Below are 21,632 nucleotides of genomic sequence, written 5' to 3'. Positions count from 1 at the left end.
AGGACCACGCAACATCTTTAAAAGAAATCCTTGGTCTACTTATAGTCCCACTAGCTGTCACTGCAGGGCACCTGCCACCTGCATGGCATATGCGTGTACATGTCCAAAAGCTTGCAAGCATTTCTGGACTAACTTCTCATGCGCTGCGATTCACAATCATCCTGACTGCAGGGAATAATGCCATGGCAGGTCAGACTTGGAGCGTCAGTGACTGTATTATGAAAAGAGGGAACTGAAAAATCCTGCGGTAGTGGTAGGGAGTAGCCAGCCACAGGTGACTGTGGCATGTGGCTCTGTGGCAAAAGGAATAGCAAGATCCTTGGATCCACAAAGAGGAAAGATGTTGGCTTGGAAATACTGCTTGAGCTCTTTACTTGGCTCCTGTGTACTCTCAGGTCTCCAGTCCTGGTAACCACAACTCCAGAAGAAAGAGGGAAGAGCCGTGATCTGGGTAGAAGGCTGTGCAGTGCACCTCATCACACCTGGGTCGAGGAGCTCAAAGCTGTCCGTCTTCTGAAATAAAAAGATAAGGAATGACTTAATCACTGTCAGTCAGGGCTGGATCTGGAAAAAAGTCTAGGTGCCCAAAAAGGGGTGTAAGGAGACTTAAAGCTTCAAAACTGAGATCTAGAAGGGTACATGTTCAGCAGCTGCCTAACCATAGAGGCAATTAAATTGGTTGGGCATCTCTCTGTTGGGCTGCAGAGACCCCCCCAGAACCTGCCATTCTGCTCCTGTGCATGCCCCAGGCTGTCCTGGCCACGTAACTCTGCCGCTTGCCCCTGCCTAGGGTGGATCAGGATCCCAAATCTAGGCAGAGGAGTATTGCAGTGCCTGGAGCCCCCTCAACAAGCCCAGTGAGACCAGCTCCACCACACCCTGCCGCACACCACCCACAGCTCTTCTCACCTCTGCGTAGCTCCGCATTAAACAACCCTGAATGAAATCACCCCGGGAGCAGAACTTCTTCTTGCCCTTCCTCCCTCTCCGTGCCAGCCCAGTGCCCTACCCACCAGTGCTCTTCCCTCGGCATGTGCTTGTGCCGCGGCGCCCAGCCTTGCCCAGGACAAGCTCCGTGCAACCCCTCACTCCGTGACCCCGCTGGCTTTCCCCCGGCACGTACGCCTGCAGCCGAAGTAGCTAACGGGGGTTTGGGTTCCCAGCCAGGGCCAGGCACACAGCTCATGTGTACTTGGACTTAGCCTTAAGCAGGGAAAAAGACGTTTGGCAGCAGAGGGCTCTTCCCCTTTGCAGAGTAAGGCATCAGGAGATTAAAAGGCTGCAGGATGAGACTTGGCAGATTCAGACTCGGGGCAAAAACCAATAATAATTAACAATGTGGGTGATTAAGCAGTGGAAGAGCATGCTATGGTCTGTGGCTGGTTCTTCAGCACTGAATATTTTACACCAAAATGTCCTTTTCTCATAAAGATGCTCCAGTAAATTAGGTCAGGGGAGTTCTCTGACCTGAGGTAGGTAGAAGATCACACAGATAATCCACATACTCCCTCTGGCCTTGTGACTAATTCCCTTTGGTACAGCTATTCCTGATCTAAGTGAGATTGCTCGGACCGGTGCTTGCCCTCAGGAACTTACAAACTAATTACATTTGCTGTGTCAACCCATTAGGTACTCATAGGCTGCATGCAGACTCATTAGTTAGACTGAATTATGTCTTTGCTCTTTGAAGGTTATCAAAACATTCAGATCTAGCATATTTCATGGTCTGCCACCATTACTCCTTCTTTGTACGCAGATTTCTGTGGTTACTCCTTGCTAACAAACCGCAGACTTTTAATGCGCATATGCTGGTTTCGGTTATTTCGTAGATTGAAACTGTGGTGGCTGACGTCATCCCGATCTTTCAAATTTATCTTACTTTTGATGAAGCACTTTATTGCTAGATTTAAACAAAAAAATAAATATTTGTTTCAAATCTCACACATTAACTTTGTTTTAAACCTGGCAGCCCAGATTCCTACAGAAGATGTGTAGTAGCTCAGACACTGAGAGCCTGCAGGGCCCTGGTACCTCCCCACCTGCAGCGCCTGCGAAGGAGCCTGGTCCGTGGTCTCTCCCAGTGAGCAGGGCGTTCATGGAAGGTGGGACGTGATAGAGAAGTATAAAAATAATGGTAAATGCATGAAGCACCTGGATTCGGTGCAAATGAGCTGTTTTGGTTGGAGCTGGCTCCGGACTACTCCGAATTTTCCTAGGGCACAGGTAGGCAGTCAGAATCCTGCTGCGAAAACCTCAGGTCTCTGCACCTCCTCTGGGGCCTGAAGCAGTCCGCCTCATTTCTTCCCTTCCCCCTTTAAGAACAGACGAACGACAGGGAACTTGTCTTGGGAGAGTTTGGAGATGCCACCATGGTCTTCCAGCTGCAGTGACGTTCCCTTGGGCCCTGCGGGGGTGAATGTCTGTCAGGTGTCATCTTCATGTCTTCATCCCGAGCCGTTCTTTCTGGGGGAGCCCAGCACCCCCTGACTGCAGTAGTATCAAGAGCTGCCCCAGAGCCGCTCTTTTCACTCACGTTTATCCACCACTTTGCATTCCTCCTGTGCATTTAATGTGTGAATAATAGTTTTTTATGACTGTTATTCAGCACCTACATACTTTTGCTGGAAGGAGGGTGGAGAAGAGCAGGGTGGGGAGGATTTTAGTTAATGCGACTGTTATTATTTGCTGACAAGATCACTGAGTATCTTAAGAAGAGGGAATTTGATCTCCTTCCAAGTAATCAAACAGGAATTTGTACTGCAGAATATGTGTGAAGCACGTGTGTTCCAGGAAAAAAAAAAAAAAGAAGAGCATTTACAGTTGCATTGCCTAGGGACTTCAACATCTGTGAGGAAACAACATCAGTGATCACACCGTGTCCACGTTCCTTACGATGACTTGATTACTTTAGCTCTGGGCCAGCGGAGCAGTACATGAAAACACCCTCCCGTGAGACCCACCTCACATGAGCTCAACCTCATGGCAACCCCTCTCTCGTGCTTCAGATATTCCTAAAGCTTCATCTAGCCTGGGAAAATAAGCTCATCGTGAAGCAGGTGTGCCAGAAACACGTTCCAGCTGACCGGGTTTTTCACACGCAGGCATCGGTGAGGCTAACGCTGGTGGAGTCGTCGAGAGAGCAGGAGAGTGCTCCAGAGGTCTTTGCTCTGGGAGGCGTTTGGGGGGTCCCTGCAGGAGGGTTGGAGTTTGAGTCCTGCTCCCGCGAAGTTGCAGTCACGGAGCGTACAGGCGTGGGTCCCACCGGCACGGCAGGTCCACTGCTCCCTCCCGCTCCGGGACCAGCCGGACCCGCAGACGCGGGGCCCGATGCTCCCTGGCCGTACGGTCCTGCGGAGGGCGGCGGGGGCTGGCCATGATGCCCAACCGTGACTCCGACGCTGCCGGCACAGACCCGGGCCCGTCGCCAATCCCACCGGGACCGGGAGGTGCTCACGGGCTCAGGAGGATGCTGGCCGTCTGGGCAAGAGCATAAACCGGTGCGCAGCGTCTCAAGCGATGGCTGGCTGGCTCCTGCTGAGAAAGAGATACAGCTGTGGCTGAAAGCCCCCGGGGATGGCGTGCAGCCCCCCCGTGCTCAGGTGCGCGGTACCCAAGCACCCTGCTGTCGGCTGCAGCTGCTGACCAGAGGGATGGAAGAAAGGGCCGAGTACCCGCTGAGGAGGAGAGGAGACGTTTCACTCCTGTAATTTCACAGCTGCCAAAACCAGCCTAAAGCTGGGAGTAGAGAACAAGTGAGAAGCCAAGCACTGTTTACATAATCCTTTGGCAACGAAATGGGTCAGGGTTCTTGCGGGAGAAGAGGAATGCAGGTTTTAGGAAATAAACAGCATCGCAGCACGTGGTGATAGCTGCACAGTCCTGCTTTCCTGGAGAGTAACACAGAAGTTTACTATAGGCTTATGTGCCTTGTCTTTTTGTTCCCCATGGAACATTCCTGCTGTTTTCTTTAAAATAACCTGTAATTCCTTGGCCATAATGCAAAGGGAGGCAACCATCTGTTTGTTTGTTGGTTTTTTTCCTCTCTCTTCCACAAATGTCCTTGTTTGTGTTAACTAGCAAATCTAATCATCCAGCTCAGAGGAGAGTTACACAACTGCAAATCTCCTGAGATTTCAGTGAAACAGCAAATCTTGCTTAATACCCCCGTGCTCGCTTCTTGCTTCAGATTTGCAGCTCCTTTGGCGTTACAGCTGTGCTATGCTTTTACATATAAACCAGATTAAACAGCAAAAGGAATGTTGAACGGAAAAGCTGTGTTATTTCCACCTTGTAGGACTTACTGAAATGAGCCTGGCTGTATTAAACATGAGGTAAAACTCCCGCAGGGAGCATTAGTCTGAGTGATTCACATAAACACTTAAAGAAGTCAGTCTTGGTTGAGCTTCCTAGTCTAGTAAGGTGGGCAGTGGTACACAACCAGCAGAGCCCCTCTCCTTTGGAGAGCACCGCTGACAGAAACCTAACCGTCCTTTATCCTCACTGGGAAGCAGCAGGATGAGTATTGGGTAACAACAGATAACCCGGGGTCCGGGTAACTCTTTCACATGAGAAATTGCGAGTGTCTTTTCTGTGGAACTGCCTAGTGCTGTGAAACATCTGCGCCCTTGATGTGGGCCATCTGGAAAGAAAAATCCCATCAACCTCTAGAAATGCAGCCAGGTTTATGATCACTTTATTTTGCAGTTGGCTTTTAAGGGAGATAATCTTACCAGGAGGAGCTCTGAAGGAAAGGCGAGTTACAGGTATGTGCGTTTCATACGTATTGATAAAGGTGTAGATGAAGTTGCTTTCTTTCCCTCTGGTCTGCACTGTCTGCCTTTCAGCAGCCGTCGCTCAAATCCATCCCTCCTGTTACTTAGCTTTTTGCCTCCACCCATGTGCACCACATAGGGCCTGATTCTGACCTCAGCAACGGCACAGCTGCAGGGCAGCGTGGATGAAAAGCACCCTCTGTCAGGGGCTGGGGGGTCTCCTGCTGTCATACCAAACTCTTCTCTCTGTGAGCTGAAAAGATGCTGTGTGCTGGGGCACCCACCTGCGCGACATCTTTTATGGTTGACTTCCACAGGGCGCTTATTGTCTCGGGTTGCTTCGGCTTGGCAGACAGCTCCCCTCTCGCAGCGGCTTTGCCGGCTCTGGAAGCAGCAGCCTGAGCATCAGCCGCTGCGGGGATGCTAATAGAGCAGAGCCATAGCTGAAACAAAGCACGTCGCTCAGAGCGTAGAGCTGGGTAGCCAAGTTTCTGCAGCGCTTCCAGATGTGAAGCGGGGGAGTCAGTTTTAGCCTATTTTTCAGACTTTTAAAATTCTTTCTGATTTTTTTTTTTAAAGCACCATGCAGGCACACTGTGAACAGTTTGTACTGTTCACTCGCCTTCAGCTGCATGTTCCCAGTGGCAGTCGCTTAGCATTTTTTTCTAGCTGAGACTCTCTGACTGAAGCCCCTTCTGTGCGCTGGGGCAGGTCGACAGCAGAGATCTCTTCCACTGAAATCCAAGCAAAAACTATCCCATGCCCACTCTGTCCTACGTGTGACTTCTGCCCTCAGCCTCCAAGGTAATCCCACCCTGACAGACTGCTCCGCAGACCAAGGAAGGGCAATGCCTACGCTCACTCAACCAGGAGGCAAAATTCCTCTTACCTTTGGGGAGTTTGGGCCGAATAAGGACTGCGTGATTTTGGCCAACCAGTTTGGCGAGGAGTGCTCCAAGGAGGTGTTACTGCCGAGTTAACCTCCCGTCTGTGTGGGCACTCGGGAGAACGGGCAGAGGCTGCTGGAGAGTCACGCTGGGTATTTATTTCTCCCAGGAAGCAGGAGCTTGGACCTAAGCCTTGATCCCCCCGTCAGCATGCTGCACTGGTGCTTCAGCTTCTCCCTAACGCGCATCTTTTCACTGATTTTGTCCTGCCTGTAGTTTCAAGCAACCTCCTTAACAAGTCCTGCAGCATAGAATCATAGAATCGCAGAATGGTTTGGGTTGGAAGGGACCTTTAAAGATCATCTAGTTCCAACCCCCCTGCCACGGGCAGGGACACCTTCCACTGGACCAGGTTGCTCAGAGCCCCATCCAACCTGGCCTTGAACACTGCCAGGGATGGGGCAGCCACAGCCTCTCTGGGCAGCCTGTGCCAGTGCCTCACCACCCTCACAGTGAAGAATTTCTTCTTGATATCTAATCTAAATCTACCCTCTTTCAGTTTAAAACCATTACCCCTTGTCCTGTCACTACATGTCCTTGTAAAAAGTCTGTGCTCATTTCTTATAAGCCCCCTTTAAGTACTGAAAGTCTGCAATCAGGTCTCCCTGGAGCCTTCTCTTCTCCAGGCTGAACAACCCCAACTTTGTCAGCATTTTCTGGGGAATTAAACGTGATTGTGAGGGGGATTAAGTTGTGAGAGGAACTGAAGAAACCTCCAGTGCAGCCTGTCAATGCTTCTTTTCAGGTGATAAGAAATGAGTGTAACGATGCCCTGGCTGCTGCTGCTCCTTCTCCTGGTCAGCTTCGGCTCACCTGCACCCAGGTTTTCGGTACGTATCTTTTAGCTCATGTCTGTACCACCTCTCAACGGTTTGTCATTCCCAGTCACATAGAGAGAGGTGCTCCCCCACAAGAGGGAAGCAAGCCTGCAAGAGCAGAGCAAAAGGGCATCTGCCTGCAGCTAAAGGAAGGTCACTCTTGTTGTCCTGATAATACAGTGTTTTCATGGTGTTAGGGGCTGTGCAGCTCTCTGGGTGGCTGGACTGACGTTGCCAAGAAATAAAAACAACAACAACAACAACAGCCCTTTAAAAAAAAGGGCCAGTGAAGAAATACTCCACTCCATTCCCTCAGGGAAAACTGCCTTCATTTATTCGTTGCAATTTAAAAAAACAGGAGGGGAAGAGGAGGTAGGCATAGTCTGAGGCCATCTGTACTCTTCTGATGAGCAAATTTCTCTTGGGCCCTCCCAACGAGGTGCAGAGCTTGGCAAGGAGAGTTTGGTGAGCTTGGGGCTGTCTGCGGCAGGTCCCTGTGTGCCTCCAGCCTGGAAATCCTCCTCTGTGGAGGAAAACCAAGGGGCCCAAGAGAAGGAAGAGGCAGCTGGGAGGCCACGTTTGAGAAGGCTCGGCAGTCTGCAGTCATGGGCAACTGCTTGTTTTGTGTGTGCCTAGAGCTGGTCCTGACCTGGTATCACGCAAGCCAGCTTGCTCAGAGTGAAAATAGGCAATGATTCTTACTACACGGGTTTGCTTGGTTGTCTTGGAAGAGATTTTGCTCTGTTTTTTATGTTTTTAATGGAGTAACACCAGCCACAGACTAGATTGTTGCTGAAAATATTTATCCCAGCCTGTGTGGGTCAGATTCTGGTCTGGGTTACAGTCATGCAGCTCTGAAGTTATACCACTGTAGGCTCACTGCATTCAGCTGATGTACACCAAATATCAGCTCTTTTATCTTCCAGTTTTACAAGAATATGTTTTTGGAACCTCACCCACCGGTTTGGCCTGGCTGCAGTGCAAGAGATGAGTTTTCCCCCCCTTATTACCCTGAGCAGTTTCATAGTCTGCATACACTCCCTCTGAGTTCATTAAATGGCAGTCGAGACAAATTATTTTTGTCCAAAGTAATTCTTTGCGTATCTGATCGTATTCCGGGATGCTCTGAGCAGTGGCAAGGTCATTGTAGAAAACCTTCTTCCACTGGGTTCAACTCAACAGCCCATGCTGGGCAAGATTTGTGTATCTTAGGAAGAGACCACCACTGAATTGTCTTGATCCACAGAGGCAGTGCGGCATGTTAGGGTCAAGAGGAGACCAATACTCCTTCTCTCTCTGCCTCTGTTCTTACCACTGACTGAAGCGTGAGGGGTTTTATTTTCTCCACAGGAAAAAGATATCTGCCTCCTAGACAACAATAAATTAAGACAAAGGTTGAAACAGCTTCAAGACTTGTTTTACTTATATGAACTGCAACTGAAGGACATCCTGGAGAACACTTACCACAGAACAAAAAGTGGGCTGTTCGCAGGCAACAGGAGCATGCAGCATGAGGTGCTTTTACCCACAACCAGTGGAAATTTGATAGTCTATGACCAAGGTACAGTTTGCAGTAGTGTGTGTGGAAATTCCAGCTTGCCACATGGTTTATTTCTCCCTGAAGCATCCCATGTGTCATACTTTATTTCTGCTAAAAGCTTTAGAATTTTAAAACTGGATTGTTTTAAAATGCAGTCAGATCCACGGGAAGGAGAAGGGCTGACTGGTGGTCCTGGTACAACAAGACATCCCCTGGGGCCAGAGTCAGCTGGGACAGCTTTAGGCAGCTACTGCCCAGGTACAACGCAGACAACCGCAGCGGGGCTTCTCACCTGGGATGCTCGTGCAGAGAGGAACAGGCACCTCTCGGATGTTTCCCACCAGACCGAGTTTAGACTTGATCTGCTTTAGGAAGAGACAGGTCTTGCTCTTGAAGAGCCCATTTCCCCTGGGTGACTTACGGGACCCCAGAGTCCCTGGCTCAGCTGTGGGCACTGAAACCTGTTTGGAGGAGCCCAGCCTCCCTGTTCCTCGGCTCCTCCGTCACTTCTGCGGCTCCGCAGCAGGCGTGCATACTCTGTTCCTTGGTGTCACTTTGAGAACATGGTCATACCTGGAATCGTGGCCTGGGGCTGAGATTTTATCCTTTGTGGGCGTTACACTGAAAGTGTGAAGCACCAAAGTCCTGAAAAGGCACTCTCCTGATACAGCCCTGGTAGAGCTGGTCACAGGAGCTTAGCCTCTTATTTCAGAAATTTTGGGCCCTGATCCAATCTGAAGTACAGCTGAGGTTACCTTCCACATGGAAATTAGCTTCCCTGCAAATGATCTTGCTGACAGAGCCAGTCCTGGTCCTGCATCGATCCCATGCTATAGCCCCAGCCTGAGCCGCAGCCCTCCTGTATCTCACCAAGGATTTGGGAGTGACTCCCTCGGCGGGCAGGGCTGCAAAGGCTCTCAAGCCTTGCTGCTCTTTGGCAGGCCCAGCAGTTTGCAAACCAGCATTGCTACTACCTTACTGAACCATTTGCTTTGGCTTTGCAGGGCTTGCAGAGCTAGGGACGGGCTGGCCAAGTGTCCTTGTCCCGTACGGACCCAGCGCTGTCTCCTCTTGGCTGCATGTGCCCCTTCGCTTTCCCTCCGCCCTGTTTAACAAACCAAACCCGTTCTGCCTAGATTGCTCTGCAGTGTATAATCGGAAAAAGACCCAAACTGGCTACTATCGGATCAGACCCAGAGCAGACCGAGAGCCTTTCCTGGCATTCTGTGACATGTCTGACGGCGGCGGGTGGACGGTCATTCAGCGGCGGAGTAACGGCAAGGAGAATTTCAACAGGTGGGTGCGTCGTGGCTGCATCAGCAGGACTTGCAGTCAGGCCTCCAGCTCCCACCCCCCACCCTGCTGCTTGGCAAAACCCAACATTTCAGAAGCAGGGTATGCGAGACGATACCTAGCGATGGTAACTCTTTGCATTAGGACAATCTGGTGGTACATATTGGTTGCAGGAGGCCATTTTCAAAGTGGAACTATAACGCCTTTTCCATGGCTCCTCTGCATTTGAGTGAGTGTGTATGTGTGTGCATATTTGTTTTATCATTACTGGAGCCTGTCGAAGGCTTCAAGTTGGCAGGTACCTGTTGCCAGCGCAGAGACCGAGACCTGTTAAACCTATTATCTGTTCTCATATCAGGAATCATATTCAGCATGGTGTAATATTTATTTCCTTATTCTGATCATTGAAAAAGATGCCAAACCACTGGTCCAGATTGTCCTTTGTCTATGCAAAATCCCAGAGAGATTACTTTTACCCAGAAATCTCCAGGAGGAGAGATGCTCTAGTAGCACAGTAAAGAAGAAACATCCCCATGCAGATCAATTCACTATCACAGCACACACAATTTCAGGGCACGTCTAGTGTCTCTTACAGGGAACGCAGTCCATTGCAAAGCTAGCTCAGCTGGCTCCAAGCTGGCTTGCCCAGAGAGTGGTAGCTATCTAGCCATGGTACTTCAGCTCTCAGCACAGGTGCTTGAAAAACATCCTGAAGAGGAGCACTGACTAGTACGTAGGTCAGGCAGAATATCCCTAATAACAACATGAGAGAGGGAATAAACACGGGGTTAGTAAAACTGGAAATGATGATCGACAGGAGGTATATGTGAATATAAAAGGTAACACATAAATAACAGAGGAGATTTTAAGAGAACAAAATGATGAGAAGAAAGTAACAGCAGGAGATGTCTCAGAAAGATGAAGCCAGAGAATGCTGATGAAAAGTAAGTATATATCTTTGAAGGACAAGTTGCCACATCCAAACAGTGATCCTGCAAAAAAAGCAGAGCTGAGTGTGGCCAATGAATCAAAAATAGATTTAAACTGAACAGGAGCACAAAGAAAACCCAGATATTTTCCTTTTAACTTAATCTGGAAGCTTTTGTTTGCAGCTTCTATTCAGTTTCTGGTTCTTTGCCATACCACATCATACATCCAAGATTGCAGCATATTTTAGACTGCAACATTCATTTCCAGCCAGGAATGCATTTGAGTTATGACTTGCTGAAGAACAATATCAGATGCTTTGCTGAAGACCAATACGACAGCTGCTGCTTTCCCTTTCCATCTGACAACCTCATTCTGTGAGCACCGCATCTGGCGGTTTGAAGGTTTGATCCCAACATATCTGTGTGCACAGGTTTAAGAGGAGAAGCAGCAAGCTGTGAGTTGTGTTTACTTCTAAGGCAGAGTGACAAATCTGAGCTCAGCTTGCAATGAATCAGATACTTTTACAAAACAGTGTCTAGAGATACAAATGAATTTTCACTTGTTACCATAGCCAAGTGTCACAAACTGCCTAATTCCCTCACATGCTGAAACTGGTATTTGTATCTCACTGCAGGAAATGGGATGATTACAAACTGGGATTTGGGAAATTTCAGGGCAAGAATGATGAGTACTGGCTGGGCAACGACCACATCTATGACCTGCTCGCTAGAGGTGCAAGTATTTTCCCTCCACAGATTTCTTTCCAAGTTGCATGAAATAGTTCATCTAACAGGACACCACTTTGTGTTTAGGAGAGAGCTCATTAAAGATTGACCTAATGGACTGGCAGGGGGAAAGACGTTATGCAGTCTATGAAAATTTCCAGCTTGCAAATGAGCAGGTAAGAAATGGAGAGAGTGGCGATTTGCTTGTTGTGTCTGTGAGGGTGGGGCATCTGCATATGCAGCATCAGACTTCAGTTATCAGGGTTGTAATTACAGCTCTGCACAACTCACCTGCTCTGGTTCCCTGGGATTCCTGGTTTGACAAAAACAGCCCTGGGAGCAGGGACGTAAGCCTGGGACTTCTTCTCACAACCGCTGAGCGCCCGAGCCAGCGGGTGACAGCATCATGCGTGCTTGCTCTCTTGCTAACTGTGCTGCTGCACAGATGCAGTTCTCTGCCGCAGGGCACAGGGATTCCCACATGCATTTGCCTCCGGCCTCACGGTTAAAAGTCTTCCGTGAGGGAGGGTATATGGGTTTGAACTTCTGCAAGGAAACTGAACCCTGGTCTCCTACTTCCTAGGAGTGTGCTTCAGGCTGTCACATAAAAGGCAATCACCAGAACAAACCCTCTCTACTTTGTTTTAAAAGAAAACAGTGAACTCTAATCAAAGCTTTGAAAGAGCAGTTTTAAGTTCCTATCTTGAAGAGAGGTACCTGTAGCACTACGCTTAGTGCTACAGACACAGAAAGCCCAGAGGCAGACACATCCCTGTATTTTCATATTTGCTTTCTAGCTTTAGACAGCATCCTGCTCAATGCAGGTGCTGTTCTTTGCAGGCTTGCCGTTCTGAACACCACACCTAAGTAGCCCGAGTACCCAAGGACATGAGGTCCATTGCATGGACCAGTCCTAGTTCCAACTCCATCACCACTCCAGAAATGTATGCATTATGTTCAGTTTGCAATTAGAGTTTTCTTATTAAAAGTTTAAAAGGCTTCATTTTAATACCTTACTGGTATTTTTCACAAGCAAAAGTGGAATATGATGACAGGAAAAAGCCCACACCACAAAAGTAATCATCCATCTCATATCAAATGTCTCAGATCTGTTAGCGGTGCACAATGAACTATTCTTCTAAGTATTCCTACCAGGACCAGACCATTTAGCTAGAAATCAGATGGCTTCTAGTTCTTGGAAGAGCAAAATTCTGAAGGAGTTATTCCAGCTGAACAACTGATCAGTTATGAAGGCAACTACTCGGCACAGTTTTCTGCCAAGTTGTTCCTGATGAGCTAGGAAGAGCCTTCCAGCTTGTTGTATAGTGTATCAAATGCTTATTGAAAGACAATAAAGCCTGAAGCCCTTTGTAGCAGCAGCAGCAGTAATTAGCAATCCCTTCTGGAAGTTTAAATCCCGTATTGATCTATGCTAGGATCCTGAAAGCATGGGGCCTAAAGTCACCCTTGATGTCAACAGTCATGCCTTTGACAGTGGATACAACGGCCAGAGCAAATTTGATCTCAAAAATGGAAGGAAGGGCAGAAAGAGCTGATATCAAAGACATGTTTCACATATTCTTGCAGGACAATTACAGGTTATGGTTCGGCACCTATTCTGGTAATGCTGGCGACGCTCTGTCTGGTGGGAGCAATTTTGAAGATCAGTGGTCAGCCTCTCACAGAGGGATGCAGTTCACCACATCTGACAAGGATCACGATCGATTCCTGGCAGGCAACTGTGCGTCAGAGAACAAGGGCGGTTGGTGGTTTAACAGGTATGGAAACCAGCCGATTCCTCTCGGATGCATAGGGTGTGGGTGGCTGTACAGCCGAGAGGACTTGCCTGCCTTACAGCAGCTGGAGGTTGCTGTGTGCACTTGCCACCTCACACAGCCAAATCTAAGATGCTCACACCTACAGATCCTCAAAGGAAAGGAATCTGCTTCTTTCATTATGAAGCAAAGCAGGGAAGTTCCATTCATTTTAACAAAATGGGTCAGAATAAATAAATGCATAGGGGGGAATGACCTGGAAGGAAACGAGCCCAATTAAAATTCCTTAAAGTGCTTTGGGTTATATCCCAGGAAAGAAAACAATTGTAGCCACTGCAAGGTGAAGGGTGTACAAAGGACATTTCTCTATTGTGGAGCGTGTCTAGGGGGTGAGCTACCCCTTAACAGCCCTGATGGTTTGTTTGTAGTCGGGCATACCCCACACATCAGCAGAACTCAGGTTCACCAGCCCTGGGAGCACAGACACACTGCTCTCGGTTTTTCTCTGCTTTAGTGCAGGATGAGCCTCTTCTTTGACCAGGCCCTCATCACATACAAATTGAAATCAGTGGAGCTACAAAAATACACTTCAATAGTGGGATTTACCTTGACTAAAAGACATCTGCATTTTTCGGTGTCAATATGTAGCTGCCTACACTTGAGCTAGAGCCTACCAAATGGCACTACACCCCTCTGTTTAGGCAACTGAATCATGTCCTTAGTTAATACGCTTGAAGGAGTCAACAGGTTGAATTATCTGACCAGCGTAGGTATCTACTTTAGGATGACCCACATACTTCTCTGGGTTCCACTAAATGTATTAACAGGTCTCCATAGGCTACTGTAGGACTTTCAATAAGCAGTTCCGTACAGACAGATGTATCTAGGTGTCCGATCTGTCAATGAATCCCGCCCTGGTATTTCTAAATGTATGTTGTGTGAAAATTGTACTTCACTGTAATGATGCAATGTCTTCCCACGCTAAACCTCATCTCCTTTTCTCCCTCTCCTACGTCGTTACGAGGTGCCATGCTGTAAACCTCAATGGATGGTACTACAGAACAGGAAGGTACAATGGATCCCATGACAATGGCATAGTGTGGTCCACGTGGCATGGGATGTGGTACTCGCTAAAATACTCGGCCATGAAAATCAGGCCTCCGTTCTTTGTTGACAGAGAGAGTGGAGATGGTGAGAACAGTCAGGGCAGCTGAAACCTGCTGCTTTGGAAAGAAATTACAGGCTGAAAAGAATTGTGTAAGTTAATAGCCAGCCCTCTGCTGCTGCCAGTCGCCAAACCTGCACTGTGATAACTGGAGCTGCACCTGTTTCTGCCAGCTGAAGCTAACATTGCGAGTTGTTTGAGCGCAGCCAGCCAACAATTTAATGGAAAACATATGGATCTCCGTCATGGAATAACCAGAGTTTTCTTTTTCAGCAATTTTCAGGACTTCAGTAGAGAGTGTTTATGAAAAGCTCTCTGGACCTTGAATGATCAAGCATGTTCTTTTAGCTATCTGTACTCTTCAAGTGCTAATTCTTTCTCACCTTGATTTTAACTGTCAGTGCTTCAGTTATGAGAATGTAAGAATAGAAACAACAAGGTGATGGGGAATTGGACTTCATCTGGCATGCCTTTGTTAGTGCTTTGTTCTGGATCAGGAGAATGTTTTTAAGCAACTCTGCCTGTGGTCCCAAACTGCCGCACTTCAGTTGCAGACCACTCCTGGAGTGTGTAAAACCAAACCAGTGGATGGAGGTGTGCCAGCCGCTAACATGTATCCAGACTAAGGCTACGTCAGAGCAAACCCCCACAACACGGACAGTGCGGACAGTGGGTTTCATTGCCAACAGCTTCCCGCTGCAGATCCACTTCTATAGCACACCGCGACACATTAATGCAAACAAAGACAATGCTGATGACCAGACTTAAGCCCCAGATTAAAATTAGGCATATTTTACTAAATTTAAGATGAGCACAGATGTTCTTAGGAGTTCTTAAAATGCAGTCGTGATTCATTTGTAAGTTCTCGTGTAACTGACCAGGTGACTTTGAGTTACTGAAGGGGAATCAGAAAGTGGGAAGTAATTGACCCACAAGGCACACTGCTTTCATTGTCTCATCGGAGAGCAACACAAATGACTGAAAGAAATGGAATACTGAAAATTTATTTTCCACGAGTTGTTCATAACAACAGTTAAAAATGAACAGTAATATCAGCTTGATGCAAATCATTTAACTACCATGTTGTAGAATGAGCCTATTTTTTTTCTGAATTACAATAATTTTTTTAAACTGGTAGTTCTTTTCCATTTACTTGCTTTTAGATCCATACATATTGTAATTTGCATTATATATCCATAAAGGGTGAAATAAAACCATCTGAGTAGGACTTAACACTTTGTATCTGGTTTTCAACAGTAGGAACTTGAACAGAAATTTGGATTAAAATCTTGAGAAAACTCGTAATACGAGAAATACATTCTTTTGGTGTTGGCTCTGGTGCTTTTGCACCCGCTGTCCAGGGTAGTTGAGAGGATCTGCAAGGTAAGTTTAATTTCCATGCCTCACGCTGTCCTGGAGACAATACAGACACATGTGAAGGTTCAGTGTAAAACTTGGTTTGGTCCCTCTGCTCTGTCAACAGGTAAACCCCATCCTCAATTCTTCCTAGCCATCCCAGGGATTGTAAATGTGAACACCGGAGCGCAGTGGGCCAGCACTCCAGGGAGCCGTGCTCCTAAAGCCTGAGCCCTGGCAAGACTGCACCGCTGCCTCCGGCCAAGCCTTGGCACGTACCCACATGGAACGAAACTTGCACCTGCATCTCTGAAATGAGGTTGCCCTTGTGAAGAAAGGGCTGTGAACAGCCAGCACTATTTCCTTTCTGATCACTACTTCTGTATTCTACCATGGTAAAATCTTAGTGCAAGGTTGTAACTGCATGTTGGGAACATAAGGAACCACCTTGCGCATGTGTTAACCATGCGGCCACTGATGCAGTGCTGAGGGCAGCAAGGACGATTTTCGTCTAGGCAGAAGACACAGAGAAATGTGAGTGAAATAAGTTAATGCCTTCTGGCAGATGATGCTTAATCCCGTTCTGCAGGAGAGGGCTAGGGAAGCAGGGTAAAGATTACAGACTGGTGATGCTCAACTCTGCATGCTGGAAATCAACTACAGCACCAAAGGGACAGCATTAGTGGTTTGACAGTTCACTGAGCAGCCGATAACCCATCTGATAATGGAATATCAATCCGGAGATAAAGTCAACAGGGCTTAGTCAGACAACTGCTACCTAGTCCAGTTCCCCAGTGAGTGATGTAAAGTCCAGAGTACGGAGCCTGTTTCCCCCTGTGCCAATACGGAGAGGCAGGCATTATAGTTGGCCTGCTTTCAGCCAGCATCAATACCTTACGGTGCTTTTTTCTCTCTCTGAGGGAGAAAAAGGGGCCAAGATCTGACAAGCTGGGAGGGAAGGGGTCTGCCTCGCTGTCTTGGATGTAGGATGTACCTAAGCACATCTAATGCATTACAGCAGCTGTTCTGAATGCAGCCCAACGCTGAGATGAGGTTGCAGGAAGCAGCATCTGGCGTAGAGCAAGGCTGCCCGCCTCCTCTGCCCTCCTGCAAGGCAGGGAACCTCCTCGGAGATGCACGGGTCACGGGCCTTTGTGCAGGACCCTACAACTCCCACAGCAAGCCCAGGAATTGTTTCAGAACCCTCTTTATCTTAATAAACAGGGTAAAATGCCACTAGCTGAGTATTTATTTGATCTGAGGGCTATTGCCAAGCTCAAGTCACTCCCGCTGAAGGTTAGGGGAATGCTTGCTAAATGTTGCTGTGCTGCACATTTCATCTCCTGTGTCCCCAGGATCTCCCGTGCTGAGAGGCTCATGAAGCTGTAAATAGATTTTGTAGCCCTGTAGCTCCAACACTGACAGATCACGGCTTCAGGGAGAATGTGCTTCACATGGTGGAGTTTACTCTAGCACAGGGCTGTTAAGTAACCTGAGCAGCAATTGCTTCAGAGGTCTGATTTCCAGCTCATTTAAGTCAATTTAAAGACTCGTTACATTTGGTTAGCTTTGGATCACTTTTCAAGTGTGGACATGTTCTCAAATGCTTTAAACAGCACTTCAAGCTGACAGCTTATGGGAACGCGTAGCTGGTACTAACACCACGCTGGGCCGAAGGGCTGAACGTCGACAATGCGGCGTGCTGGCCCAGCTCCTGGGAAACAGGGAGTTCACATCACCCTGCAAGTCGGATCTGGCACTCCAGCAGCAGCTGCAAAACGTTACCCATCAAAAATGCTGTTCAAACGGTGGGGTATGACTCTGGCGGCCAAATGCTGAGCGTCTGGCTCGTCCCAGTCTGTCACTGCAAGCCCTCCCACTGTGTGCCTGTCAAGTAACCTCTGCACGCTTTGGACGCTTCAGTGGGGTGCTGTCGGTAACTGCCTAACGCACAGCGATGCTGCTCTTCCTTTAAAATTGCTGTTGGTTTGGAGAATAAAAAAAGTGTGGGATTGGAAAATCTATCCTTCTGCTCAGAAAGCCAGTTTTGAGAAACAGAGCAGCCCAGTGCCAGGGAAGTGAGCACATGCTGATTTTCCCTTCACACCCACAAAGTGGGTTAAAGGGCAAGTAGGGTTGGGCTCCTTATGGGAGAGTTGTTTTAGGACTGACAGTCCTCTGCCTGAACCCACCTTCTCTCACTCCATCCTCCACGGGCAGCATCTCCTCTTTTCTTGTTTTTGCCCAATAGCATTCCCCCAGTCTTTGCAAACTGCCAGAAGAGACAGTTATCCTAACAAATGGCAAGCAAAGTCTCTGAGTCATTCTCGCTGGCCCAAGCTCTGTCTCTGTTGTTAAGTGGGGTTTCAGCCCAGCTCTGAAAACTTGCAGCAGTGTGTGCTCGTCAATTTTTTATCTCTGTTTTTAAAGCACAACAAAACAAACCCCAACAATGTAACTTTTGTACTTCACCATAAGATTCTCTGGGAATCACCAGATGTTGTCAGGTCATTTTAATTTTTGTTTGCAAAACAGGTATTCATCAAATAAATTTGTTGTTCACTGGTTTTGTTCATAATTTATTTTGAGCTTGCTGTAGTTGTATTATTGTCAATTTATTTACATTAAAAAAAAGTTTAATAAAGGTAAAGATGATTATGGAAAGATGGGTGATTCAACAGTTCTCTCCCTGCCTTTTATAGGTGCTTAAATGCTACAGTAACATTTCTGTGAAGACTAAAATTTAATCATCCATTTTGCCCTCCTAGTAGCACGCCCCTTTCTACTCATTTCCTGCAAATATTTGTATGTTACTGTTTTCTTGGTATAAATATTGGCAGAAAGAAAATATCAGACTCTTGAATGGTGAAAAATGCCCACTCAATTTTAAATTCACTCCAAGTATTCAGCATCAATTGTTTGCACTTTAATGCAACCAGCTAAAAGAAACACCACCATATGACTTATTTGAGCAACTACGACGAATCAACACAGTTGAGAAATGACTACCAGAAAAACAATGAAAACCACTCACAACTTGAGGTTTGTGTTTTCTAAATGGGAAATGACTCACTAATTAGGACAGATGGTCGAGGATACTGGACAATGGATGCTTTAGGACACCATAATCTACTAGCACGCGGTCCACAAGGTGCGAAAGGCTTGATCAGTGGCATTCATCATGTATGATGCACGAAACGTCACTGCTTTATGCAATAAAATCTATTGGCTATTGCCGTGTCACGCCTTCGCTAACAAGTGCTTTCCCAGGGTATTTTGTGTGTATTGTACACACATACGTACAAAAAAAAAAAGATACGGAAGCACTTTCCAGTAATTAGAAAGGAATGTGTTCCCACGAGCCAGACTTGGGGCATGATTCCCTCCTGCTCCGTGCGGAGGTAACGCAATTCCTGCTGCTCCTTCCACCAGAAGCCAACAGATCCTGCAGATCTGCTCCCGCGCACGCCCCTCCTGCTGGGCTGCAATATGTCACTCAGATCACCAGCTTCTCAATGCTTAAAGTACTTGTTTCATCCTCTTCATTTGAGCCAAAATAGCCAGGGAGGTCGATCATCTGCTGCTCTGCCTCCGTTAAGCCAAAAGTAGTATTATCATAAAAGGCAAACTCGGGGTCCAAGGGGAAGCTCTGGCACTTGTCCCTTCGGTACTGGGCAGGGCTTACACTTAGGCCTCTCTGGGAATTATCTTTGCCAGTTGAGCCCGTTTCTTTCCGCCACGCACCTCTGGGGTTGGGTGAAGGGCCCCTCTTACTTCGGCTGGGCTCGTGCTTATCAGCTGCCTTCTCCTGACCAGCAGGCTGGCGGTCAGAGCTTGGGTCCAGCTTCTTCACTGGGGGAACTGCCCTGTGGTGGCACTTTGCACCGTAGCCCTGCGGTTCTCCCCCCGGCCCAGCGCTGTGGGGCTGATCCAGCTTGTCACAAGGTGGATTAGTGTTTCTCGATTTTGGCCGCGTCCTGTCCTCCAAACCCTGGTCCCACGTTCTGGTCCTGGAGTTGTAGAGAGGAGTCTGTCGCGGGGTGAGGGTGGACATGCTTCTCTCTCTGAAAGGCCTGGCCTTTTTAGTTTCATGGAAACTGGCTGTTCTTCTGAACTGTGGGTTTCTGTGACAGCCCCTCTCGGACAAGTCCTGGTGCTTGAAATGAGCTCTTCTTATCAAGGTTTGGGTAGGGCTCATTGCAGGGCTGGCCTGTGAGAATGGAAAATCCAGCCTAGGGTGAGAGCTTTCCCCCGGGAATTTGGGCTGACTGGTTGGCTGGTCCACAAATGGTGACTTGATCCTAAATTTGTTTGCCGCTGCCTCCTCTTGGTTTTCTGTGCTCAGGGGAAGCATCGTGGTGGCACCAAGAACCGTGTCCGTGAGGGGATTCTGAGAGACGTGGTACACCTTGGTGGTCTCAGTAAGGCCTTTCTTCTTCATCTCTTTCAGCTGCTGCTGTGCCAGGCGGTAGCTGAAAATCGGAGGGATTATTTTTTGGGCGTTTGGCTGGAAGTTCTCACTTCCAGAGGCATCGTCTTCTTGGGCGAACTGGAGGCTTCGCCTGTAGGTCAGAGGAATGTTAACAGGGGCATCCCCTCCTTCGGCGAAGCTGTCCCGCTGCTTGTTTCCTTGGCAAATGTTCTCTTCGTCAGAGTTTTTGCGGAAGCCGGGGGAATGGACAGAGTTTCGGCGGACGGCAGTGCTGCACTTCTGAGTTCTGCAGAGCTTCCTCCAGAGGGTGATGAGAACGGTGGCAAAGATGATGAACAAGCATAAGGAGATACCTGTGATGGTGACTATATTATTTGCTTTCTGGTCCTCTCCTGGCTGGACAGAAGGTGGGGTGGGAGGCCTGATCACTGTAACAAAGAGCACAGACGTCTGTCAGAGTTGCACTGTTAACAGCATTTTAGGATGCATACTTCACTACAAATTAAAAATAACCAATTAATACAGTACAGGAAGTTAAAATTTGCTCATTGTAGATGACTTGCTACTGATGACTTCAAACTGGCAGGAACAGATCTATTTACTTTAAACCAAGGCTCCCACAGACCTTTTAAATGTAATCAGTACTTTTGCCTGCTCTGCCATTTCCATCAGGCACTCCTAAATACATGTAAAACCGGATAAGAATATTTGCCCTCCTTTATGAAATACATTAAGATCCCCTGGTGAAAACTGCCATAAAAGGGGTAAAAATAACCCAACCCAGGCTAGTACTTCAGGTATCACTTTAAAATTATTTTTAGGTTAGCTTAAGCGGGTGTGAAAATTGCAGTGAGTTTGAAGAGCAGAGAGGCAGCAACTAGCAGGGGCATTGTAACTTTTCTAAGCAGTCCTCTAAGGGTGCTTCTTCCACCACTGCCTGGTGTTGCAGCCCCAAAGGACAAAACCTCCCCTCCACAGCAGGCTCCTAACTGAGAGGAAGGCCATTGTTCTGGTGCCACTGGCATTCTGGTATTGACACTTCTGTCATGGACTGGAGATGCGCCTTCAAATGGGGGAGAATACCCTGCAAACCTGTAACGTGAACATCTTAGAGCTTGCCACAGCCCTATTTAAACCTCTCACCTGCACACTCCACCACACTACAGACAGCTGAAGCAATGACAAATTAATAATTCTTTTGTTGGATGAGGTCTCCAGCATTTCAGTGGCAACCCTGAGCAGAAAACAGCATGGTGGATGGATGAATTGGTTCAGTAGCTAATTTTGGTGTTAGATAGTGCTCATTTCCCAACTTCTTGTGGCCAAATATCAGCTTCATAAGGCCATGAAAATGCTGTTGGAAGACAAGACTGCTCAGCTGTGGTTGACAAGAGCTGGCCACGAAGCTGGGAGCTCGAACTGAACCACTTAACAACCTTCTCCCAGTCTCTAGTTTTATCCAGAACCCAGAGCCTTCCACTGGGATGATGGACAGTCAAGTCCAACTTGCCAGGTGCTCCTGCCTGCACCACAGTGATGATCCAGCCATAGAAAATGCATCTGCAGAATAACAAGAAGCAGACACCATGTACTTCCCATAATCCAGAACACTCATTCAACAGCGAGCTGGTAGCACAGCTATTAGGTGTGCAGAACACACAAACACACTTATGAACACAGGCCAGAAGGTCTCATGCTGCTACGATAACAGACATGCAGGGTGCTGGGTGTGCAGGAGACGCATTTCTTTGACTCAGGGCTACCTGACAGCCCCAAGACCTTTGAAAAATCCTGCCTTGGGATTAACCTTGATCTTCATGTCACTCTGAGACATCAGCATAAAGAATGAGACCACTGCCTGCTCAGTCTCTTTTGGAGG

The 21,632-nt window shown here is 47.8% G+C and overlaps 2 protein-coding genes across 4 annotated transcripts in view; one reads left to right on the top strand and one right to left on the bottom strand.

Moving 5' to 3' along the window:
- Positions 1-3,017: 3,017 nt before the first annotated feature.
- On the top strand, positions 3,018-15,198 carry LOC104320172 (fibrinogen-like protein 1). 3 transcript variants are annotated; one of them, XM_069802779.1, is made up of 8 exons: positions 3,027-4,763; positions 6,465-6,549; positions 7,888-8,098; positions 9,214-9,373; positions 10,935-11,032; positions 11,113-11,201; positions 12,613-12,803; positions 13,825-15,198. In XM_069802779.1, the coding sequence occupies exons 2-8, from the start codon at positions 6,475-6,477 to the stop codon at positions 14,012-14,014; spliced, it is 1,014 nt and encodes a 337-aa protein (XP_069658880.1). In that variant the 5' UTR covers positions 3,027-4,763; positions 6,465-6,474; the 3' UTR covers positions 14,015-15,198. The 3 variants fall into 3 exon arrangements, with proteins under 3 accessions (XP_069658878.1, XP_069658881.1, XP_069658880.1); XM_069802777.1 differs by having other exon boundaries at positions 3,018-4,763; positions 12,613-13,965; XM_069802780.1 differs by lacking the exon at positions 6,465-6,549 and having other exon boundaries at positions 3,018-4,763; positions 12,613-13,965.
- The window catches only part of THSD1 (thrombospondin type 1 domain containing 1), a 30,325-nt gene continuing 23,646 nt past the window's right edge, over positions 14,954-21,632 (bottom strand). The window contains exon 5 of the mRNA XM_069802776.1: positions 14,954-20,181. Coding sequence (XP_069658877.1) covers positions 18,818-20,181 — 1,364 coding nt within the window. The 3' untranslated portion in view covers positions 14,954-18,817. The remainder of the gene's footprint in view (positions 20,182-21,632) is intronic.

Source organism: Haliaeetus albicilla, chromosome 15 (assembly GCF_947461875.1).
Source record: "Haliaeetus albicilla chromosome 15, bHalAlb1.1, whole genome shotgun sequence".
In the NCBI taxonomy this organism is placed as follows: Eukaryota; Metazoa; Chordata; class Aves; order Accipitriformes; family Accipitridae; genus Haliaeetus; species Haliaeetus albicilla.
Note: the sequence above shows the minus strand (reverse complement) of the source record. Positions and strands in the feature narration are given on the sequence as shown.

Bases quoted from the DNA above. Each gene is read 5' to 3' on its own strand.
- LOC104320172 (XM_069802777.1), top strand. From the start codon at position 6,475: ATGAGTGTAACGATGCCCTGGCTGCTGCTGCTCCTTCTCCTGGTCAGC. The intron at 8,099-9,213 runs GTACAGTTTGCA...CGTTCTGCCTAG, and splicing joins TTTGATAGTCTATGACCAAG to ATTGCTCTGCAGTGTATAAT. The intron at 11,202-12,612 runs GTAAGAAATGGA...ATATTCTTGCAG, and splicing joins TCCAGCTTGCAAATGAGCAG to GACAATTACAGGTTATGGTT.